A 19,674-nucleotide genomic window follows, 5' to 3' on the forward strand; every position below is an offset into this window, starting at 1 on the left:
AAGAATTTGGAACAAAACCCATATATGTTATCTCCGCAGGTAATGTCCTAAAAAAATGAAGGCTAAAACTTAAATGATTATATAATATACTAAAAGAGATTAAATTTTTTTGTTTACATTCTCACAAAACATTGTGAACTAGAGTAGTATTTTTTTTAAAATATTTAATTTGATTTTTAAATTTTTATTTTACATCATTTAGCCCTTTTGAACCCAAATTAGTCCCCGATTACATATTATTTTAAGAAAAAAGAGTTTAATTGAAAAATAAAGGATTAAATAAAAAAAGCAGGAAGAATAAGGGGTGTGTTTAAAGTTTGTTGTGGAAGTTCATTTTCATTCCTTATCTTTTTGAGATATTAGGTTATCGGTCTCTCTGCAATTTTCATACATTAAGGGTGAGATACAAAAAAGTTCTCATAGAGAGAGAGGGAGATAAAAATTTTTGATACTGAACTTTATTTTTATTATTTTTCGATCCTTCTTTGATCAGAGAAGAGAAAGGAGTCGCCAAATTATGGTGTAGATAGAGAAAATGTTGATTTCAGCCACCAAAACGATCATTCTTTATGTCAAATAGTTCTATAAGATGGAGGGGGTTACAATTATGTTTTTTTTCTTTTTATTTTTTTTTAACCATGAAAACACCTAAAAAACAAATTTAGACTTGGGAGGATTTTTAGGTTTTGGGTTGATTTTGGGTTTTGGACAGGTTTTTCGTGTTTTTAAAGGCCATATATTGGTTTAATAAGGTCCTTGGGGTGTTTCATAGGTATTTTGAGTAAAAAATAAGTTGAGAATAAGTTTGTGGATCAACAAAAGAACCCTGTTAGTCCTAACACATCAGTGGCTGAATTTTGAGCCTAGCAAATAACATGTTATTTTTTATGCAAATGGTTGGGGCGAATGACGAGGTTAAAAAAAATAAAAGACCAGTGTGTGAGCCGTAGCTTCATGGGCCAAGCACTACGACTTGTTTTTATTTTATTCATGAAATTTAAAAAGTTAACATGGATTAAAATCTTTTTTTCATTTTATTTTCTTTTTTGAATTTCATTGTTTAACATTGTTTTTTATGAATTTTTTTGTTGCCTAATATTTTTATAATATTATTAAATTAATTAAGATTTAACCCAGTTATCAAATTTTTTTTACTTCTTTAAAAACATAAGTGTTTCCTAAATTTTTTTTTTTAGTTTAAAAAAATTAGAGATTAGATATTTTATGAATAATATATAAATAAAATCATTAAGATATTTTATGAATATCGTATAAATATATTTTTACAATATTGAAAATTGTTCATCTTTTACATTGAATCGTCATTGTCTTTTTTTCTCTTTATTTTTTCTTAATTTTTAATTTTGTAATTATATTATTAAATTAACAGGGTTTATTAACATTATTCAATCCAATGACTATAATCTTAATTTTTTTTTAAATATTTATATTATTTTAATATTTTTTTACCATGAAAAAGATAAATAAACCTAAGCATAACACGAAACACCTAGCTAGCTAACAGTGTATTATTAAAAAAAAACAATGTTAGAGGGTAGATACTATAGATGCTATTACTATGAATATATTTTTCTGTGGCATCAAGGAAACATTAATTATCCACAATTTAGTTTATAAAAACTGACCTCACGTTTTTTCTTTTTCTTTTTATATTCAATTTATATCCATTGAAGAAAGATATTTGATATAATTAAACAGTTGAATTGGTTAGCATGTAACGGAATTTGATTTTCGTGATGATATTGTAAATCCATCAAATTATTATTTATTTTTAAAGTACATTTTGGAGATAGTCATTCATTTTGAGGCTACAATTCAATATCAAGAAAATAAGCCTATTATAAAAATTATAGAAATATAAAATTGTTTTAAATGCTTTCGATTATGTTTAATGTTAATTTAACTGTCACATCAAATTTTTTTGATGGGATCTTATAAAAATTCTTGATAAAAAATTTAAAAATTCTCACATTCAAATAGTAAAATAACAATAGAAAAACCCAAATAGAAAAAAAATCAAAAAGTTTATATCCGAAATATGTAATAATCTTTTTTAGAATTTAATTTTTTGTAATTCAAAAACACCATAAGAAGTTCTTTTATTTTTTGTTGGTTTAATGGCCAGTGATTTTCCCGGACTAGCGTGCATATTTAGATCATCAAAAATAAAAAAATAAAAAATAAAGCACAGTAATGCTTTTAGATTTGAATTCAGTAAACTTTTATATTAATTAATTAGTTACCAATGCATCTTGTTACTTTCGAAGCATATAAACGCCGTGGGGATAATGAATTTATTTATTTATTTTTTGAGAGTTCCAATATTCGGATGTAAAAGGCATCTGTTTTGTTCCCCATCAAATTCCAATAACTTGTATTGAATTTTTTCAAAGAACGAAGACAGCCACTAGAATATCCAAAGCAGAAGCTTGCTGGCTTCTACTGATCTATCCTAGTGAAGATCCTACTGAGAATCAGTCTTGTCTACTTTTTCCAAGACTTGTTGTGTGCTGCAACTTGCTGACAGTAACCAATAGGAATTGGGCAAAATCTCTGTGAGGGAGAGATGCCTTTTCTTTCTGGGAAAGCGCATTTACAAAAAGCAAGGAAGACAGTGGATTATCAAGTAAGCATAACCCAAGTCCACAGTTCACCAGTCAACTCAACACAGCCATCCACTGAGGCCTCTTGTTCCATTGGTGTGTTATGTACCGCATACTGGGTGCCCTTCTCCTCCCTACCTTCTCCCTTTCTTCTCCCTTTCCATCCCCCATACTTGCCTTTCAATTTCCCTATCTTCTCATTCCCTTCTTCATGGCTCAAATTTCACCATCTCCCACACTCAGTCCCACCATGAGCACCCCTCCATGTCAAGATCAATCCCAGGAACCAACCATGGATTTCAATGTAATGGTCATTGTTGCTGCAATGACATGTGCCTTGGTTTGTGCTTTGGGCCTCAATTCCATGTTACAATGTGTATTTCAGTGCACAAGACGAGCAGTAACTGAACCAGCAGAGTGGATATCTTCTCGTAGACGGAACTCTGGCTTAAAGAAGAAAGAAATGGTAGCTTTGCCAACTTCAACTTATGCCCATCAAGGTTCACCATCATCAGCTTCAGGTTGTGCCATTTGCCTAGCAGACTTCACCGACGGTGATAAAATAAGGGTCTTGCCTCAATGCAACCACAGGTTTCATGCCGATTGCATTGACAAGTGGCTGCTCTCTCACTCTTCATGCCCTACTTGTCGTCATAGGCTCAAGTCCAATGAAGCAGTGCCTTCTCTAGAGCAGATAGTCACTGCCTAATCAAATAAGAAATGAGCGCCTAATCAAATAAGAAATGAGCAAGTGTTTTTATTTGATATATATGTTTCTCCTCTTCCCTAGTCTAGTTTCTTGGATCATTCTTTTTTTGCAGCGAGTATATTAAATCAAGCAAGAAATTAGCAAGTGTTGTTGCTTTGATGTTCGCTTATCAACCTTGAGGCCTCATAACAACACTCCTTTTCAATGAAAAGAAATCTAGTCTTGATAGAGATGTGAGCCGTATAAACAAAAAAACTGAAAAAAAAATCTTGATTTTTATTTATTTATTTTTAAGAATATATAAATGATGGCCATCAAACAAGGATGGAACTAATTAAAAGGTGAATAATTTGTTTAACTTTATTAGATGTTTATCCGCTATATCCCATCCTTTCAATTTCATAACATATATATATATATATGATTATCCTTTTCTATTAGAAAACCAGGTGCATCATTTCCCAAATGAGTCAAATTTGAAACTCATTGTTTTAAGAAGGAAAATGCAATCTCGAAGTTGGGTTGGACACCTTGTTGCAGAAAGAGATACCATGAAAACTACGTCCACCTTCTATGTGTGAAGGAAGTGCAATTGCGATGCCTTTCGATATTATGATACCAACGCCAATAGAACAATATAAAGCAAGCAATAATAGCAGCAGAGGGCAAGAAGGACCAGATTGTTTTTCTTCTGTTTGTCTAGTGGAGTGTTGATGCAGTATCATTTTGTTGTTGCACATGTAAGGAATCCATCTCCACCACCTACTTTGCTCGCGTTCAGTTCCAATTGCTAATTTGAATGAAAGGATTCTGTGGAAGTGGTGGAAATGCAAATCAATTGAAACATTGAGGTAGGCTACCACTGGCACTGCCTTCCTTGGCTTCAATTGACCAACAGTGCAATTCATGTTGATGATTTCTTAATGCTTAGACATTCCAAGAAAGTAAGTCTGTTCGAGGTGTGGCTAGAGCAGCCGCGGCTGCGGCAGCTACGGTCACGGTTCCCCCATGGTCTGTTGATAGATGGGTATTCATAACATAAAAAATTAAACATCATTTTAGTTTCAAAACCATGTTTTTTATCATTTAGATGCAAAATCAAGTTCGAGATTTTGATGCTTTGGAAAAATAAAAAGGAAGACAAGGGTGTCGTGCTTAAAGAGAGAACTATAAACCACAATGATATTAAATGCACCCTTGTTTAAACACGGAGGGTCCAGCTCAAATTATGGTCTGCACGCATTTTGCAAACAATGTTCCATCTCCCAAGCTGAAATCGTCTACCTACTTCTTCTAAAACACCAAAACTCAGTATCAATGCCCAACAATAGTAATTAAATAAACAAAGAAGCTCTTTGTTTGTCCTAGTCACTGTATTCTTCTCCAGAGTCATCATCGTAGTAGTACTCATCACTATCACCATCGTATCTATCATACATAAGACCTATCAACTGCTGCTTTGTCAGTTTCTCTTGAATTCGCTCTCTGATAGCTGTTCCCTGATAGAAATGCACACCAAACGTGGCATAAGCATAGAAAGAGAGATTATACATGCACATACAGACTACCACCTAGTTCAGGCCAGGAAGGAAGACTGACCATTTTATGACAACGTTCTTCAAACATTTCAAGAAATCCAGCAACCAATCTATCAGCATTCTCCACCCACTCATTCCGATGCACACGGGCAGTTTTTGCAACTACTTGTATCTGCAGCATCAGAGCAGAATATATCAATCCAATTATAATGGGACATCTGCCAAGTGGTAGTAATGCATATAATTGATTTCGGGTTATCGTCTATTGAATAAGAAGGAGAGCACAAACTTAATGGTAGCATCTCGCTTGAATACCAATTGGCTAGGCCTACTCATCTTTAAGTTAAACCACCACTGGCAAAGCTAGGGTGTGTTTCCTCGGAGAAGCAAAACTTAAAAGAGGGACAGGGGGCAGGTGAGGGGTGAGTGAGTCTGGCTCCCAGGGACGAAGTTGCTGACCAACTGGCATCATTTACAATAATAAAATTGCATCATGTGTTTCCAAGAGGTATGCCAGCGTAATAAACAGATGGTTCAGTATGACAGGATTTTGCTTACAAAACACTTCTAATACTGATCTTAATAGCAATATGTACATGCTTAATAAAGTAACTGGCTACTACATGGTCTAATCTTAATCCAAATTACCAAACTGCTTCAACAGTTAATTTTGAACATCAGACCTCAGCGGGATGGAAAGTGAGCAAAGATTGAAGTCAGATGCTTTTGGACTAAAACATTAGTTCTATATGGTGAAGCAACTTAATGTTAGGAACCCTTGGGCACAGGTGAAGCAAAAAAAAATCTGTTTTGGAGAGAGCAATCAGACTACTTCTAATTACCCTCCATAATTAATTTGATAAAATTCATACTTATTACTTGACTACAGAAGTCCGAAAAGTCAGGAAGAAAATGAATTATAAGAATCCACAAGGCATCTTAATTCCCAAGATGCTATACTATATTCGCAACACCATTTGATTATGCAACTAATCAAAATAAAAGGAGGAGAAATTTCTGCGTTTCAATATAGGATGCATGAAAAGGAAAATTTTAAAGTTTTATGTTCACATAACCATTCTGTCTATACAGAAGCACTTAAATCAATTCTTACAACAGAATTATTGCAAATTTAATTAAGAGATGCTGCAATGTAAAACATCGTGAATTTAATGGCTGGTGTCCGGTTCTATGCTAGAGAGTCAACTGCTAAAATTCATGTTACTGTTTGTAAGCCAGACTAGATTTTGGTTTTCTTTCTAAAATTATTTTGTCTTATACTGTTTCTACTCTTCAGCACATGTGCTAAACAATATTTATATTTTCTTTCTTGTTCTGCACACATTTACATCTATCCTAAACAAGGGAAGGGAAAACAACATGGCATCGTGCATTCATGGCATGAAAAATAGTCATAGTTTATCAAGGTTGTACCTATCCTTCCAACAGAGAAGCACAAAATCTCACATGCTACAAATTGTTAACACACATGCCATGCAAGCTCACAACTTAGTATTAGCAACTTTGAAAGCAATTTACGTACCTTTTCCCCGACTATCTCTTGCTGTTTCTTCACTTTCTCACGGAACCTTTTAAGCCCCATGTTAACTCTCAGTCGCTTCTCCTAGTGGGAAGAGGATAGGGAATGAAACAGATCAATTCTTGGCAAGAACACAATGGCCATAACTCAGAAAAGAGAATTGCAAATAGAGTGAACCTTCACATAACTGACACCCAAATCTTTTCTTGTATATCCACGTGCCAAATTACGCATCACATACTCATTATAATCTTTAACAATCCTCATTATAATATCAGAAGTGGAGATCCCATCAGTCCGTTTTGTTTCCTTAAATCTCCCAACAGACTTGACCTGAACATTTTTGCAGAAATGGATTCTAGTGAAACCAGTCGTACTTTGTATGATAGTGATGAGTCTATTAAGTAATCACGATTTTCCAGATCCAAAAAAATTATGTCAATCATTAGAGTATGTCATGTTTTGTCTATTGAGTTCGCTGCACATGAAAAGTCATCAAAACCATGAGAAGCTATGGTAGCAATGAACAGAAAATTAGCAAATTATTTGGTCATGAACATTCAAGAAAAGCCCTGTAATGGTGACTTAGGAAATTGAAAGAGGATACAGGTCAAGAAGCAATGGTTTAAGTGAGATAAAAGGTACCCCCCTGTTAGCAACATTTTCACAGGTAGGGATAGATTTTGGAGAATAATGGAATTTTTTTTCCCAATGCCATGTGTGAAAAGGTTTCATATGTATGAGACAGTTAAATCAAGAAAACTAAGAAAAAACAATGGACTGGCCTTTACCGAGGCAAGTAATGCCAAAGTTTATGAAACTAATAATCATATGCCGCTCAACAATCAATCAACCAACAAATTTAGGTATATTTCCCTGTTATGTGAGAGGATATGAGAGCAAAGAGGATCATCATGGGTGTGGGAAAATACAGATAGCAGTGGTCATATGGTAGCACGAGCTTAAAAAATATTAGGTCTAGCACATAAAAGAATCAGTCATGGTGATGGAAGAGAAGATATAAGCTATAAAGTAACAGAGCGAGCCAGATAGGAATGAAAAGCCGCATAGAATAGAATTGCAGATTTTTATTCTCATCACCATTTATTGAAAGGTTTTATCAAGTCAAGGTGAGCTAGTGCTTGAGAAAAAACAAAATTCAGTTATCACCAAACTTACAAATTCATAAACATCCTTTCCGGCCCCACTTGCATCAGCATAACTACAATTTTAGGGCAAACAGAAAACAATTAACATATTAAAAAGCGTGGGGAACTTCAAAATTCAAGGAAGAGCAATAGGGAGGCAAAAACACATAGGTGATGAGATTTTAATTCATCTACACATGAAAGCTTATATTATGGCGCAGGATGCCAAATTGAAGTACTGTCAATAACAAGATGTCAAATGAGCAAAAACAAGAAAAAAATTAAGTAGCAAAGAACATAATGAAGTTAAATGGACAACAATTTGTTGTAACAGAATCAACAATATACTTATTGTAACTTAGATGGTAAATGGAAGGAAGATAAGATAGCAACCACTGCAAATATGGCCAGTAATTTAATTAGAAGCAGGTCTTGAACATGTTTTGCACCAAAAAAAAACAAGAAGAAGTAGAAAGGCATCAAACACAGCACTTGCTCATACAAAAGACAAATACAGAAGATTATTTTAGCTTCCATGCAGTTTCACAAATCATTCAACTAAAAGCAATGATTTTTTTATTCTTCAAATAGCTGAAGTGGAAGACCCAAAAAACACAAGCATGCAGTTTCCATGAATCTTTTTTAATTGTTGGAATGACAAGCAGATGGGTCCATTTGGACTGATTAACCTTACGGAAGAGAGTCATGAGCCACATAGTCGATCCTATGCTTGTCGAGAAACTCTTGGGTGATAACCCATGGTGCATCAGGGATAACTTCGTCAACCCACCTGCAAAATTTATCGTCAATCAATGCTACATGCACCGTAATCCCTAGATAGAATTTACTTGTTCAAATTTAATATCTAAGATAAAAAAAAAAAAAAACTAAGTTTTGCCAACAGACAGGCTCCCAGTATGAAACAAGTGCAGCAAATTAAAACCGTGAAAATAAAATGTGTGCAGAAGTAACCTGATCACTTAGGTTTTATTATTATTATTATTAATTATCCAATCTGCTACCAGAAACACCAAACAGATAAAACCCCGCATGCGAAGAATTTTTCGACGTGTATGTTATCTTGTGTGCAGTCTATGCAATTCGGTTTGAGGGAAAATAATTGATGCCAGCAATCCACGCTCATGGCTTAAATTTTATAGGAGGCAGTTAAAGTTCTTCACAGTTTTATCATTCTAATTCCTAGACCTCATCAGATAGGGAAAGCTTTTTTGGACATTTCATTTCTTTTGATATTTAAATAAGAGAATAGATGTTATTGGTTCTTTTTATTTAGAAAAAAGAAAGAAAAAAGATCTTAATTAAAATATTTGATTCAGTACGATTTCCTTGAAAGGAAAGGTAAGGGTTCGGATTGTTATATTGGCTCCTACCCTGTAAGGTGAAGGCCTTTGTTTAAGCTGCAGTATTTAAGAAGATAAGACTGACAATATATTGGAGGAGCAAACACAGAACAAGGTCTTATCAAAGCCATGTGTATGTGTTACGCATTTAGTAGTGGTGAAAGGCCGGGACACCCTTTCTCACTGCATTTACTTGCATGAGTTTGTGGAGTAAATCTTTTCAATGTTTGGTCAGTAAAAGATTTGTCCAAGAACCAAAAGAAAAGGGCCTCTAATTGACGCAATTCACCCATGGTTGTAGGAAGGCAAGAAGCTCTGGAAGCATGCAATGTTTGTTAGGATTTGATGGGTTTGAATGGGAAGACATTCAACAATCCTTAAAACACTGGTTTCTACCTTTCCAATCACTTGGCACTGCCTCTGGTGCATTGCAAGCATGTCTACTACAGCGAAGTGATCATCCTTGATGGTTGTTATTCAAAACCCAAAAATCAGATTCTTTAATTATAAACCTACCCTTTAAAAAAATTATGGTGATTTGTTATGCATCGGAATTTTAATCCTGTTTGAAATCAAAGAAATAGAGAATAAAAATTGAAAAGATGGATAAAAAGCTAAGGTACCTGCAATGGCGAAGAGACTCGTACCGTTCTTGATCAGTCATCACAGTTTTACCCTTATATCTGTGAGTCATCTCATCATTGCAGCATCCAACCACCAAATACGTATTTGGAAACCTATCCAATTATTTCTATTACTATTATTTTGAGGGGGGGAAACCTATATAGTTAAATTGAAACAGAAAATAATAAATGAATTCAATTAAAACAGAAGAGATAGATTGTGAGAGTGATAATAGTTAATTAATTAATTCAGATACAGTTTCTTGGCTTGCTCGAGAGAACGGGCATGGCCAAAGTGGAAGAGATCGTAGATGCCGTCTGCATATACTCGAACTGGCCTCTCCTTCTCCTCCTCTGCTGCTGCCTCTACTGTCCTCGAGCTCTTCTTTGCCTTTTCTTCCTCCATTCTTCTTCTTCTGCTTCTTCTTCTTTAAACGGGGGTTATCCTTGCCTCCTCTCTCGTAAAGGAAAGAAGGAAAGAACTTATTTTTTAGCGGTGCTTAGAACAGAAATTAAGCGCAGCGCACAAAGAATCTCGCGCTTTAACTTCTTCTTCCTTAGCACAATTATTTTATTTTTATTCGATTGGTTAACGACTTTTTGAGACGCTCGGGGGATTCGCGAAAGAATATTCCTTTCCTCAAATTAAAAAAAAAAAAAGAAGAAAAAAGAAGAAGGAGAAGCAGCATGATTTTAAAGGGTTAGCTATCACTTTTTCGGTAGGAATAAAGTTGTCTCTCGGCCACTGGTACCCGCTACCGCCCTGCTTCGCTTTCGAGGCTTTTCTATTGTTCTCTTTATCATATAGTTTAATGAGCATTTATTAGGCAAATACGACGGTCCATTTTCATGCACGGTGGAAAATAATCACGCAACCTCTTCTTCTTCATTTAATCAGATAACAACAAACCATCTAGGTGGTGGCCAAGTGGTAAAGACTTGGGATCAAGGGGTTTGCTCCTTCTGTGGTCTTAAGTTCGAATTCTTGGTTGCTCATATGATGGCCACTGGAGACTTACATGGTCGTTAACTTCAGGGCCCGTGAGATTAGTCGTGGTGCGCGCAAGCTGGCCCGGACACCCACGTTAATCTAAAAAAAATCAGAGAACAACATCAACAATATAATAAGTGTCTGATTGTTGATCGGTAAGGAATATTTCTTAAAATATTATTTATTTAAAAATATATTAAAAAATAAATTTATTTTTACCATCAGTATATTAAAATAATTTAAAAATACTAAAAAGATAATTTCAATAAACAAATTCAAAGTTTTTGAAAACATTGTTTCTTCTGCCATAAAAACAAATACGCATTACATTCCGGATTGTTCCATGTACCATGAGTATATGACTCCTCTGATTCCAGGATTATCCTCTAAACCCGTCCTTCCCAGGTTTGGAAAGATCAAGAAAAATCAACCTAGTGTATGATGACAAGGAATGACAACAGCATGAGCTTCCCAGCTTGAAGGTTCCTAAGAAGGCAAGTGCAATGTGTTGGGCCCAAACCCTCTGGTCCATGTTTTCCAGGTCAAGGAAGGCATCATCTTGAGAAGCGTATCGAATAAATGCATATGGTCCATGTTTTCCACAAAGCCGAGTCTTTCTCGTTAGCTTTAACATGAGGAACATGATCTTGAGATTTTGCAGACTTACCTCCCAAGGACACTTGCCCAAAGACTGTCCTTATCATGGATGATACCCCATGTTATTTTCATCATAAAAGCCTTATTAATCAAACTCATCTTTTTGATCACCAGACCATCTTCATCTCTTGAGTGACACAAAGTCTTCCAATTAATAAAATGAATTTTATCCCCACCCTCATTCATTCCTCAAATAAATCTCTTGCATATCCTCTCAATTTCCTGGTAAATACTACTTGGGAGCATGGTAGCCTACAGTGGATACAGAGGAATAGAAGAGAGGACTAACTTGTAGTGTTATCCCACCAGCTAATGAGAGGTTGTTTGACTTTCAGTTTGCTAACCTCTTCTGTATGGCTTCAATCAAGTAATTATGTGTTTGTTTTGTGATCCTTTGATGAAGCATACGAACCCTCAAATATTTACCCAGGTTCTCATTGACATTAAATCCATTTCTTCTGCTGATGACTCTAGCCAACGAGGGAGTTACATTCCTGCTGAAGAATATATTAGTTTTGTTCACATTCATCTTCTACCTGATACCTCACAAAACTTATTTAATCATGTTATAATTCTTTCTATCTGATCTTCACTAGCTTCTGCAAATTAAATGTCATCTGCAAAACATAAATGAGAAATACTTTAACCCTTTTGCTCACTCTGAAAGGCTTCCAAGAACCCATCTCCACCACTCCACTTATCATTTAAGAAAGCTTTTCCAGGTATAAAACAAAAATATACAGGGATAACAAATCTCCTTGTCTAGTTCTTCTTGAAGGAAGAAACTTAGACTAAGGAATATCATTCCATAAAATACTCAGTGAAGCTCTTTTAATACATTTCATGATAATCTCTACTATCATTTTAGGTAATCTTGCCTTTGTTATCGTTTCTTGAATGAAGTCCCACTTTAACCTATCATATGCCTTCTCAAGATCAACCTTAATAGTCATGACTCCTCTCCTCCCTTTTATCTTGTGCATGGAGTAATTAACCTCCAGGACAGTCATAATGTTATTCGTAATTTGCCTACCCGGCACACAACTGCTCTGAAATTTATTAATTAATTAAGGCATCAAGTGTTTGAGCCGAATCACCAGCAATTTAGTCAAAATTTTGCAATTATCATTGCATAAACAATTGGTCTAAATTGGTGAATATTCTAGAGTGAGAACTTTTGAAATCAAAACTACATAAGATTGATATCTGTTATCTATGAAGTCCCCTTGAAAATATCCTTGATAAACTTACACTTTATCGGCCCAACCATATATCATTGAGACTTATTTTTAAGGTTGATATCCATCCGAACTTGGAGCCTTAAAAGATTTCATATCAAACAAGGTCTTATTGATCTCCTTATCTGTTACTAGCTCCAATAAAATATCTAATTGAATTAAATATGCTTTAGAAAAATCACTTTATGAGTTATCTCACTAAACTACTTCATCCTTCTATATAAATAGTTCCTGGTGAAATTGCAACACTATATCTTACAAGGTGACCTCATCTCATACCCATAGATTAGTCTCATTTTTTAGAGCCCTAATCTTTTTTTTTCTCCTAATCAGAGTCTTCGTATGAGAAAAATGAAGTGTTCCTATCCTCAAAAGAAATCCATTGGCATCTTGAGTTTTGGTACTAACAAATCTCCTCTTGGTTAAGAGTTTGATTATATTCACTCCTCGTGCACACAACAATTTTAATCTTATAAACATTTCTTTTTTTATTACTAACAAAAACAACTTTATCATTTTTAAGGATTAAGCAACATATATGCTCAAACATAATTTTATAGTTATTATCATATGATTAACTAATACTTAACAAATTATATTTTAGACTATTTACAAGAAATATTTTTTTATGGAGAAAAATGACTTATCTCTAGTACCATTAACTTCAATGATCTTTCCTTTTATGTTGTCTTCAAAGATAAATTTTCCACAATTGATCTTGGTAATGCTTAAGAACATAATGAATCATCTTTGATCATGTATTTTGAGCAAGCACTATCTAAGAACCACTTTCTATATTCCTTTTATTCCTATACACAAATTCAAGATGAGATTTTTAGTACCTATACCTTTATAGGTCTTTTGTGATTAGTGGTGGTTTTTTTTTGGAGCCCAAGTCATATTACTAACCTTGTTTTTTTTTCATATGATATACATAAATCAAGTGACTTATGCTTCTACAATAATTACATGTTTCGCTTTAATAAAGTAATTTTTTAAATATTTTTTATTTTTTTTAGTTGATAGCCTAAACCTTTTTTTTATAAGAACACATCTTTAACTATCAAATATGATTTCTAAGAACTTAGAATCTTAAGTGAATTTAACTAGGTAATGTTCAACTTATTAACCTTTTCCTTCAAAGCCTTGTTTTTCTCTTCAAGTTGGTTCATCTTATTGCAACCATCAACTACAATGCATGCTTTTCATGCTCTTCACATCACTTGAGCTAGAGTACGAGGCATTGCTTTTATTGCTCATTTGTTATAGAGGTTCTTCTTTTAATTTTGAAGGAGAGGGTAATCAACCTTTATATGTCCTGTCTTGTTGCACTTATAGCATCTAAATGCTTCCTTATTATATATATATTTTTTTTATTTTCATTATTTTTAAAGTTTAAGAACTTTTTGTTCCCTTAATTCTTTCTTAGAAAATTTTAGAATTGTCTTATTATAAATGCAATGTCCTTCTCCACTTTATCATCATTATCACTATCAATATGATGCATGATTTTAAATGTTAAATTCTTCTTTGGCTTCTCTTTTAGTTCTTTTTTTTTTTATGGTGATTTCATGAGTTATAAGTGATATGATGAGTTCTTTCAATGAAAGTTTGATGAGGTCCTTAGCTTTTCAGATTGCTATTACCTTTGCTTCTTAAGTCTTTAGCAAAGACTTAGGAATTTTTCTCATGATATTAAAATCAGTATAAGTCCTACCAAGATCATCTAAATTATTAGTAATAATTGTCATTTTAGTAAACATATTAATTATGGATTCATTTGAAAGTATTTTAAATAACTTACATTGATGCACTAACATGTCAATTTTTTATTCCTTTACCGATTCGTTATTTTATTTTATGTGTTATTTTTAATGTATGTTATAAATCTCTAGTATTCATGTATGATGTGATCCTATTGAATTCACCTCTACTCAATGTATAATATAAAGTATTTATAATTTTAGCATCTTCAAATAATTTTTTTTATCACCATTGATATAATCACTTATAACTTTAGGAACTGTTATATCCTTTTTAATTTTAGTAGGTTGTGGGGTTCATTTTCAATAGATAGTTATAAATCATAATCAATAAATTGAATATATAAAATAATCCTAACTTTCCAATAGATATAGTCATTACCATTAAATAAATGTGACCTAAAAGTTGACAATCCTTCAATTTGAACATTAAAACTAGTGGTTGTCATTATATTCAAAGTCTAAGCAAACTTATATAAATGAAAACTACGCTCTAGTATCAACTGTTCTCTATGATTAAAGCAACAATAACACCTACAAGGGTGAATTAGATTTTTCACTAATAATATTAAATATTATAATTAACTCAATTAAACATAAACAATACAATTAAAGTACTTAAAATAAAAAATATAGGGATATAAATTGCAAACTTGGTTTTTAACATGATTCAATAAGCCTACACCTACACCTGAAGCATCAAATTAATCTTGAGTATTATATTTTTTACTAATCCAAACTAAATACTACAATATCTTTAATAAATTCTCACCAAACTCTTTTCACCACTTGAATAAATATTTTTTTCAAGATTTTTCACTTTGATAAAGTATATCACTACTGATAAAGAGTTTTTCACTTAAACTTTTAAAGGATTATAATTGTTTGAAATGTAACAATACTCTTTTAAAGAGTAAATAATATAATTAAAACTTATATCTCTATAGTTCACTCAATAACACTTAGAATATATAAAGATATTTAAGTATAATGAATGTGAGAATTTATACTTTTGTGCAAAACGATGAAGGTTTTAATGCATAAATATAAGTATGATTTAATATTAATTATTTGAAGTTGTTTTTGCTCTTAAAATAGCTTGTTTATAATATTCAAATTATGTTTTTAATTCTTCAAAAAGATATATTCTAGCAAAAAAAAAATAGTCATTATTAAAATGGTTAACCAGTTCAGATCGATCGGCGTGTTCTTACATATTTTCATGTGTTCATCCTTGATAAATAAGTGGTTGATCGATTCACTTGACATGACCAACCAATCGACCAGTTCAACTTAAAATCTAGTTTAAATAGTTTTAAGTATGATAAATCTTGAATTGATTATATGTATATCAATCTTATAATGCATGCAATATGAAATGTGTGAATTTATTTTAATTTATGTTATCTAGTAAGATATAAAGATTTACATAATAAGCACTAAAATGAATTCTTAAAAACTAAAGCACCATTTGGGAACGCAATGCAAACCACGTTCTCAAAAAATTCAATTTTTTTTGGCTAAAATTTAATATGTTTTTGATCATTTTGATGTGTTGATATCAAAAATAATTTTTAAAAAATAAAAAAAATATTATTGGCATGCATTTCGGCACGAAAAGTTATTTAAAAAGCTACCGCAACAACTAATGTCAAAAATAATTTTTTTTTAAAAAAAATTATTAGCGTATATTTCAGCACGAAAAAGTTATCTAAAAAACAACCGCAATCACACTGTCAAACAAGCTCTAAGTCTTTCCTTACTTTGTAATTTGAACTTATTGATTTTTTTATTTAATTCTTTATACTTGTTGATGATGTTCATATAAACCTATATAAATTTAATCTAAACTAAGCATAGTATTAGTTAATTTTTATTTAATTATTATTATAAAATATATAAATATTAATACGTGACCTAAAGTGTTAAAACTTGTATATATATGTTGTGTGTGTGTGTGTGTGTGTGTGTGTGTGTGAAATATGAGAGTTGGGTTAGTATAAAATAGACAGAAAAATAGAAAAATAAAAAAATTAATAAGAGAAATCTCTAGTAAGTTTTAGATAAAAATAAGAGGAAAAAAAATAAGCGTATTAGTTAAGAAACGAGTAAAAAAAAAAAAACTAGAAGTTGAAACAAACTACGACAACGTACTTTCTACCGTGAATGTTCATTTTATTTTAATTTCTTTGTTAATTGTGTCAAGTAAAGATATAAAAATAGATAGAATATTAATCTTATAAGCTTAGCCATTTCTCCAAATTTCTATCAAGAGATTTAATTTTGTCAAAAAAATGAAAAAAAAAAAAAAAAAAAGGAAGAAGAAGCGACTGACGCCCACTCGTGAGTCGTGACCCGGACTTGTTACTTAGACTGAGTGAAGCGCTGAGTTTATGCAGAGAGAGAGAGAGAGAGAGATGGAAAGAACAGGGAAGGTAGTGGTGGAAATGGTAGGAGGGAAATCAACAGTGACAAGATGCTTCTCTAAGTATCCTCTCAAATTCATCGTTCCCTCTAAGGTAACCTGCTAACCTCCTCTCTTCTCGTTTGCTACTCTTATTTGTCATGATCATGGCAGCAATCTAAGACTATCCTCCTGAATGTTATTGCTTTTCTTGATAGGCGGGTCCTTGTAAAACTGATTCCGTTTGGATTTACTCCCTCACTTATGGCGGTGGCATCGTCTCTGTATGCTAATGCTCCTCCATCTCTTCTTCTTCGATCTTTGCTTGATTATTGCTGTTGCCCTTATCCTGTTTTCGATATATATATATATGTTTTTTTGGCATTTTAATTTGTTAATTTATGTACTCCCTTTTGGGTGCAGGGGGACTCTATATCATGTGGATTTGAAATTGGAGATGGATGCACCACTGTCTTCACAACTCAAGCTTCCACTAAGGTTAATTGATTTTATTGATTTCCTTAGGGTTTTTTTGCTATTGATAAATGTGACTTTTCTTTTAATCCTTGATATTGTATCTCAAAATTTTGCTTAATCCAATACATTAATGTTTATTCCTTTTGAACTTTTTTGAATAATAGGTCTACAAGTCTGTGGGATCCAAATGTTCTGCACAATTCCTGGAGGTAACGATCTTTCAAAAGCTGAATTAATTATCTTGACCAAGATGCATTGTTATCTTCAAAGCTTCTGGTAATTACAACATCCAATAGAAAATCTTATGATATTCACATTATGCTCTCAGCGATGCTTTGTTGATTATACTGTGTTTTTTTCACTTGAATAATTATTTTTCTTTTGAACCTCTAGTTGTTCGTCTAATAAATTGGCCGCAAGTTAGTAATTTTTTTTTAATCTAAGCACAAGAAATGTTTGTTGAGTCAAGCGAGAAAGTTCATAAGAAACTCCACTATTTATTTATATTGATGGTCTTTTCAAGTGATAGTGGCTATTTCATGCCATGCAGTAGGTAACAGTTGGCAGCGATGCTCTTTTGGCTATCCTTCCAGATCCAGTGACCTGTTTTTCAACTGCAAGATACTCTCAAAAACAAGTTTTCAGAGTGCTTCTGGACTCCAATTTGGTAATTGTTGATTGGTTTACCAGTGGGCGTCATGAAAGCGGAGAGAAATGGGATTTTGATCTCTATAAGAGCACCAACAACATATTCTTGGATGATAATCAGCCCTTATTTCTAGATACTGTAATGTTCTTTCTGCATCACTATAGTACACATTGGGATTGTCCTTGTTCATCAATAGAAATACTGTTTTTTTAGATGCTATTGTTTTTTTCCCAATATTTATCTTTTTGCATGGTCACTTTATTTCTGTTTTACTTTAAATGTGCAAGGCTGCTCCAAATTTTTAATGTGTCATATTTTATTAGTTAGTTTATTTCTTTTAGCTTTCTTCCTTACCAATTTATTTTTTTTTTGTCAAAAAACCATCTCACCTAATAGCTTAAGTTGTTAGGTGAGCTTCAAAATATGATTTGCCCACACTACCTAGTTCTATTAATTAATTTCAATTAGGAGAGAGAATAGGGGTGATGAAATTTAAACTTGTGATCTTTTGGTCAACAAGATTCTGATATCATCTCATTTAAAAACGTAAGTTATTAGATGAAATCACAAGATATAATTTGTATTATTCTCAAACACTTTTGATGCTTGATAGTAATGCACTTCATTTCTTTTCCATAGTCTATATGATCTTTTTGTATGCATATTTTGTTGGACCTATCCTTTCACATTCATTTGAGAGAAGCCTACATTCTAACTTTGTGATTGTCTTTTCCTTCTTTTCTTTTGTTGTATGTTTTTTTGTTTTTCTACTTTTTTTCTCCAGTTCTTCCAACAAATAGCAGGAATTGTCTTGTTGTTTAGCATAATTCAAAAGATATCCTCCATTCATTAGTTTTTGGTATCATTTTTCACCTTTGTTGTGGTCACATTTCATACTCAATCATGTGAGTTATTGCTTGAAATGGTTTGCCATTCTATTACAGGTATTGTTGGAGCAACAAAGCATTTCTCCTATCACTGAACGCATGAGGGACTACCAAGTTATTGCAATGATCATACTCTTGGGGTAGATACTTCATGATGTGGTGTAACATGTCTGTAGTTTGGTGATTGATGAGCTGATGGTTTGTGACCTAGTTATTTCTTTCTTGTAGGCCAAAGCTGAAGCATATTCAAAGTGAAGTTCAAGAAAATGTGAAAAGGATGATGTCTGAGCAATTGCACGTTCCTTTCACTGGCTTAAGTGGCTGCGCACAATCAAATTCTAGGCATTTCACCAAACCATCATTTATTGCATCTTGCAGTGTCTTTGGTCCAAAGGTATGTTATTTTTTTCTTTCTGCCATGATGCAATTGATATGGTGATATAACAGTCATTCTTGTCTCATTCTCTTTGACATTGAAAGAGTGCTGCAAATTGACCTTCTGAACTAGCTTGCTGATCTTTACCGTTGCTTGTTATGCCCTGTAGATATGAATGTAACAAACTAGCCTCGGGTTTTCTGTTGCTGTAGGGAATAGGTGTTATTGTTAGAGTAGCTGCCATGACAACTGAATCTGTATACAAATTCTTACAGCATCAATTGGTTGGCATGGAGCCTCTGATTGGGGTGTTGCCCTATCATTGAAATGCCTGGCAATCCTTTGCTCCGTGCAAATTGTTATTGCAGCTTCGTCACTAATGCATGGAATCATTTCTTTCAGCCATGATGCTATCTGTAGCTTCCTTCAAAGCGATAATTCATAGATTCCTTCAAGCATAGCCTTTTCTAGGACATGTTTCCTCAGATAAGAAGTGCATACCACGTAACATGTCAGATGACTTGTGTTAATAAATGTTCAAGGCAATTTTCTTCTTAATCAAGTGATTCTTAGGTCCAATCTCTGCTTATTCTGTATACTATATAAACTCGTGGATGGACTTGCAAACCCTGGTTTTTTGCAAGCCTTCTGGCTGCTTGGAGAGAGAATCATCTTTCTTTGAAATTTTT

At 33.0% G+C, this 19,674-nt stretch overlaps 3 protein-coding genes across 4 annotated transcripts; 2 read left to right on the top strand and 1 right to left on the bottom strand.

The window, feature by feature from the left end:
- Positions 1 to 2,455: 2,455 nt before the first annotated feature.
- LOC105133263 (RING-H2 finger protein ATL74-like) lies at positions 2,456 to 3,346 on the top strand. The gene has a single exon (XM_011037179.1). The coding sequence runs from the start codon at positions 2,728 to 2,730 to the stop codon at positions 3,331 to 3,333; it is 606 nt and encodes a 201-aa protein (XP_011035481.1). The 5' UTR covers positions 2,456 to 2,727; the 3' UTR covers positions 3,334 to 3,346.
- A 1,172-nt stretch (positions 3,347 to 4,518) lies between these two features.
- LOC105133262 (choline-phosphate cytidylyltransferase 1-like) lies at positions 4,519 to 10,218 on the bottom strand. 2 transcript variants are annotated; one of them, XM_011037176.1, is made up of 8 exons: positions 9,801 to 10,216; positions 9,544 to 9,657; positions 8,254 to 8,349; positions 7,591 to 7,633; positions 6,589 to 6,744; positions 6,415 to 6,495; positions 4,933 to 5,043; positions 4,519 to 4,832 (listed from the first exon to the last, which is right to left on the bottom strand). In XM_011037176.1, exons 1-8 carry the CDS (start codon positions 9,947 to 9,949, stop codon positions 4,698 to 4,700), a joined length of 885 nt encoding a protein of 294 aa, XP_011035478.1. In that variant the 5' UTR covers positions 9,950 to 10,216; the 3' UTR covers positions 4,519 to 4,697. The 2 variants fall into 2 exon arrangements, with proteins under 2 accessions (XP_011035478.1, XP_011035480.1); XM_011037178.1 differs by lacking the exon at positions 6,589 to 6,744 and having other exon boundaries at positions 9,801 to 10,218.
- A 6,212-nt stretch (positions 10,219 to 16,430) lies between these two features.
- On the top strand, positions 16,431 to 19,653 carry URED (urease accessory protein D). The gene is made up of 8 exons (XM_011037180.1): positions 16,431 to 16,711; positions 16,815 to 16,880; positions 17,020 to 17,094; positions 17,238 to 17,282; positions 17,627 to 17,860; positions 18,667 to 18,749; positions 18,838 to 19,003; positions 19,198 to 19,653. The coding sequence occupies exons 1-8, from the start codon at positions 16,586 to 16,588 to the stop codon at positions 19,309 to 19,311; spliced, it is 909 nt and encodes a 302-aa protein (XP_011035482.1). The 5' UTR covers positions 16,431 to 16,585; the 3' UTR covers positions 19,312 to 19,653.
- The last annotated feature ends 21 nt before the right edge of the window (positions 19,654 to 19,674 follow it).

Source organism: Populus euphratica, unplaced genomic scaffold (genome assembly GCF_000495115.2).
Source record: "Populus euphratica unplaced genomic scaffold, PopEup_1.0 scaffold110.1, whole genome shotgun sequence".
Lineage (NCBI taxonomy): Eukaryota > Viridiplantae > Streptophyta > Magnoliopsida > Malpighiales > Salicaceae > Populus > Populus euphratica.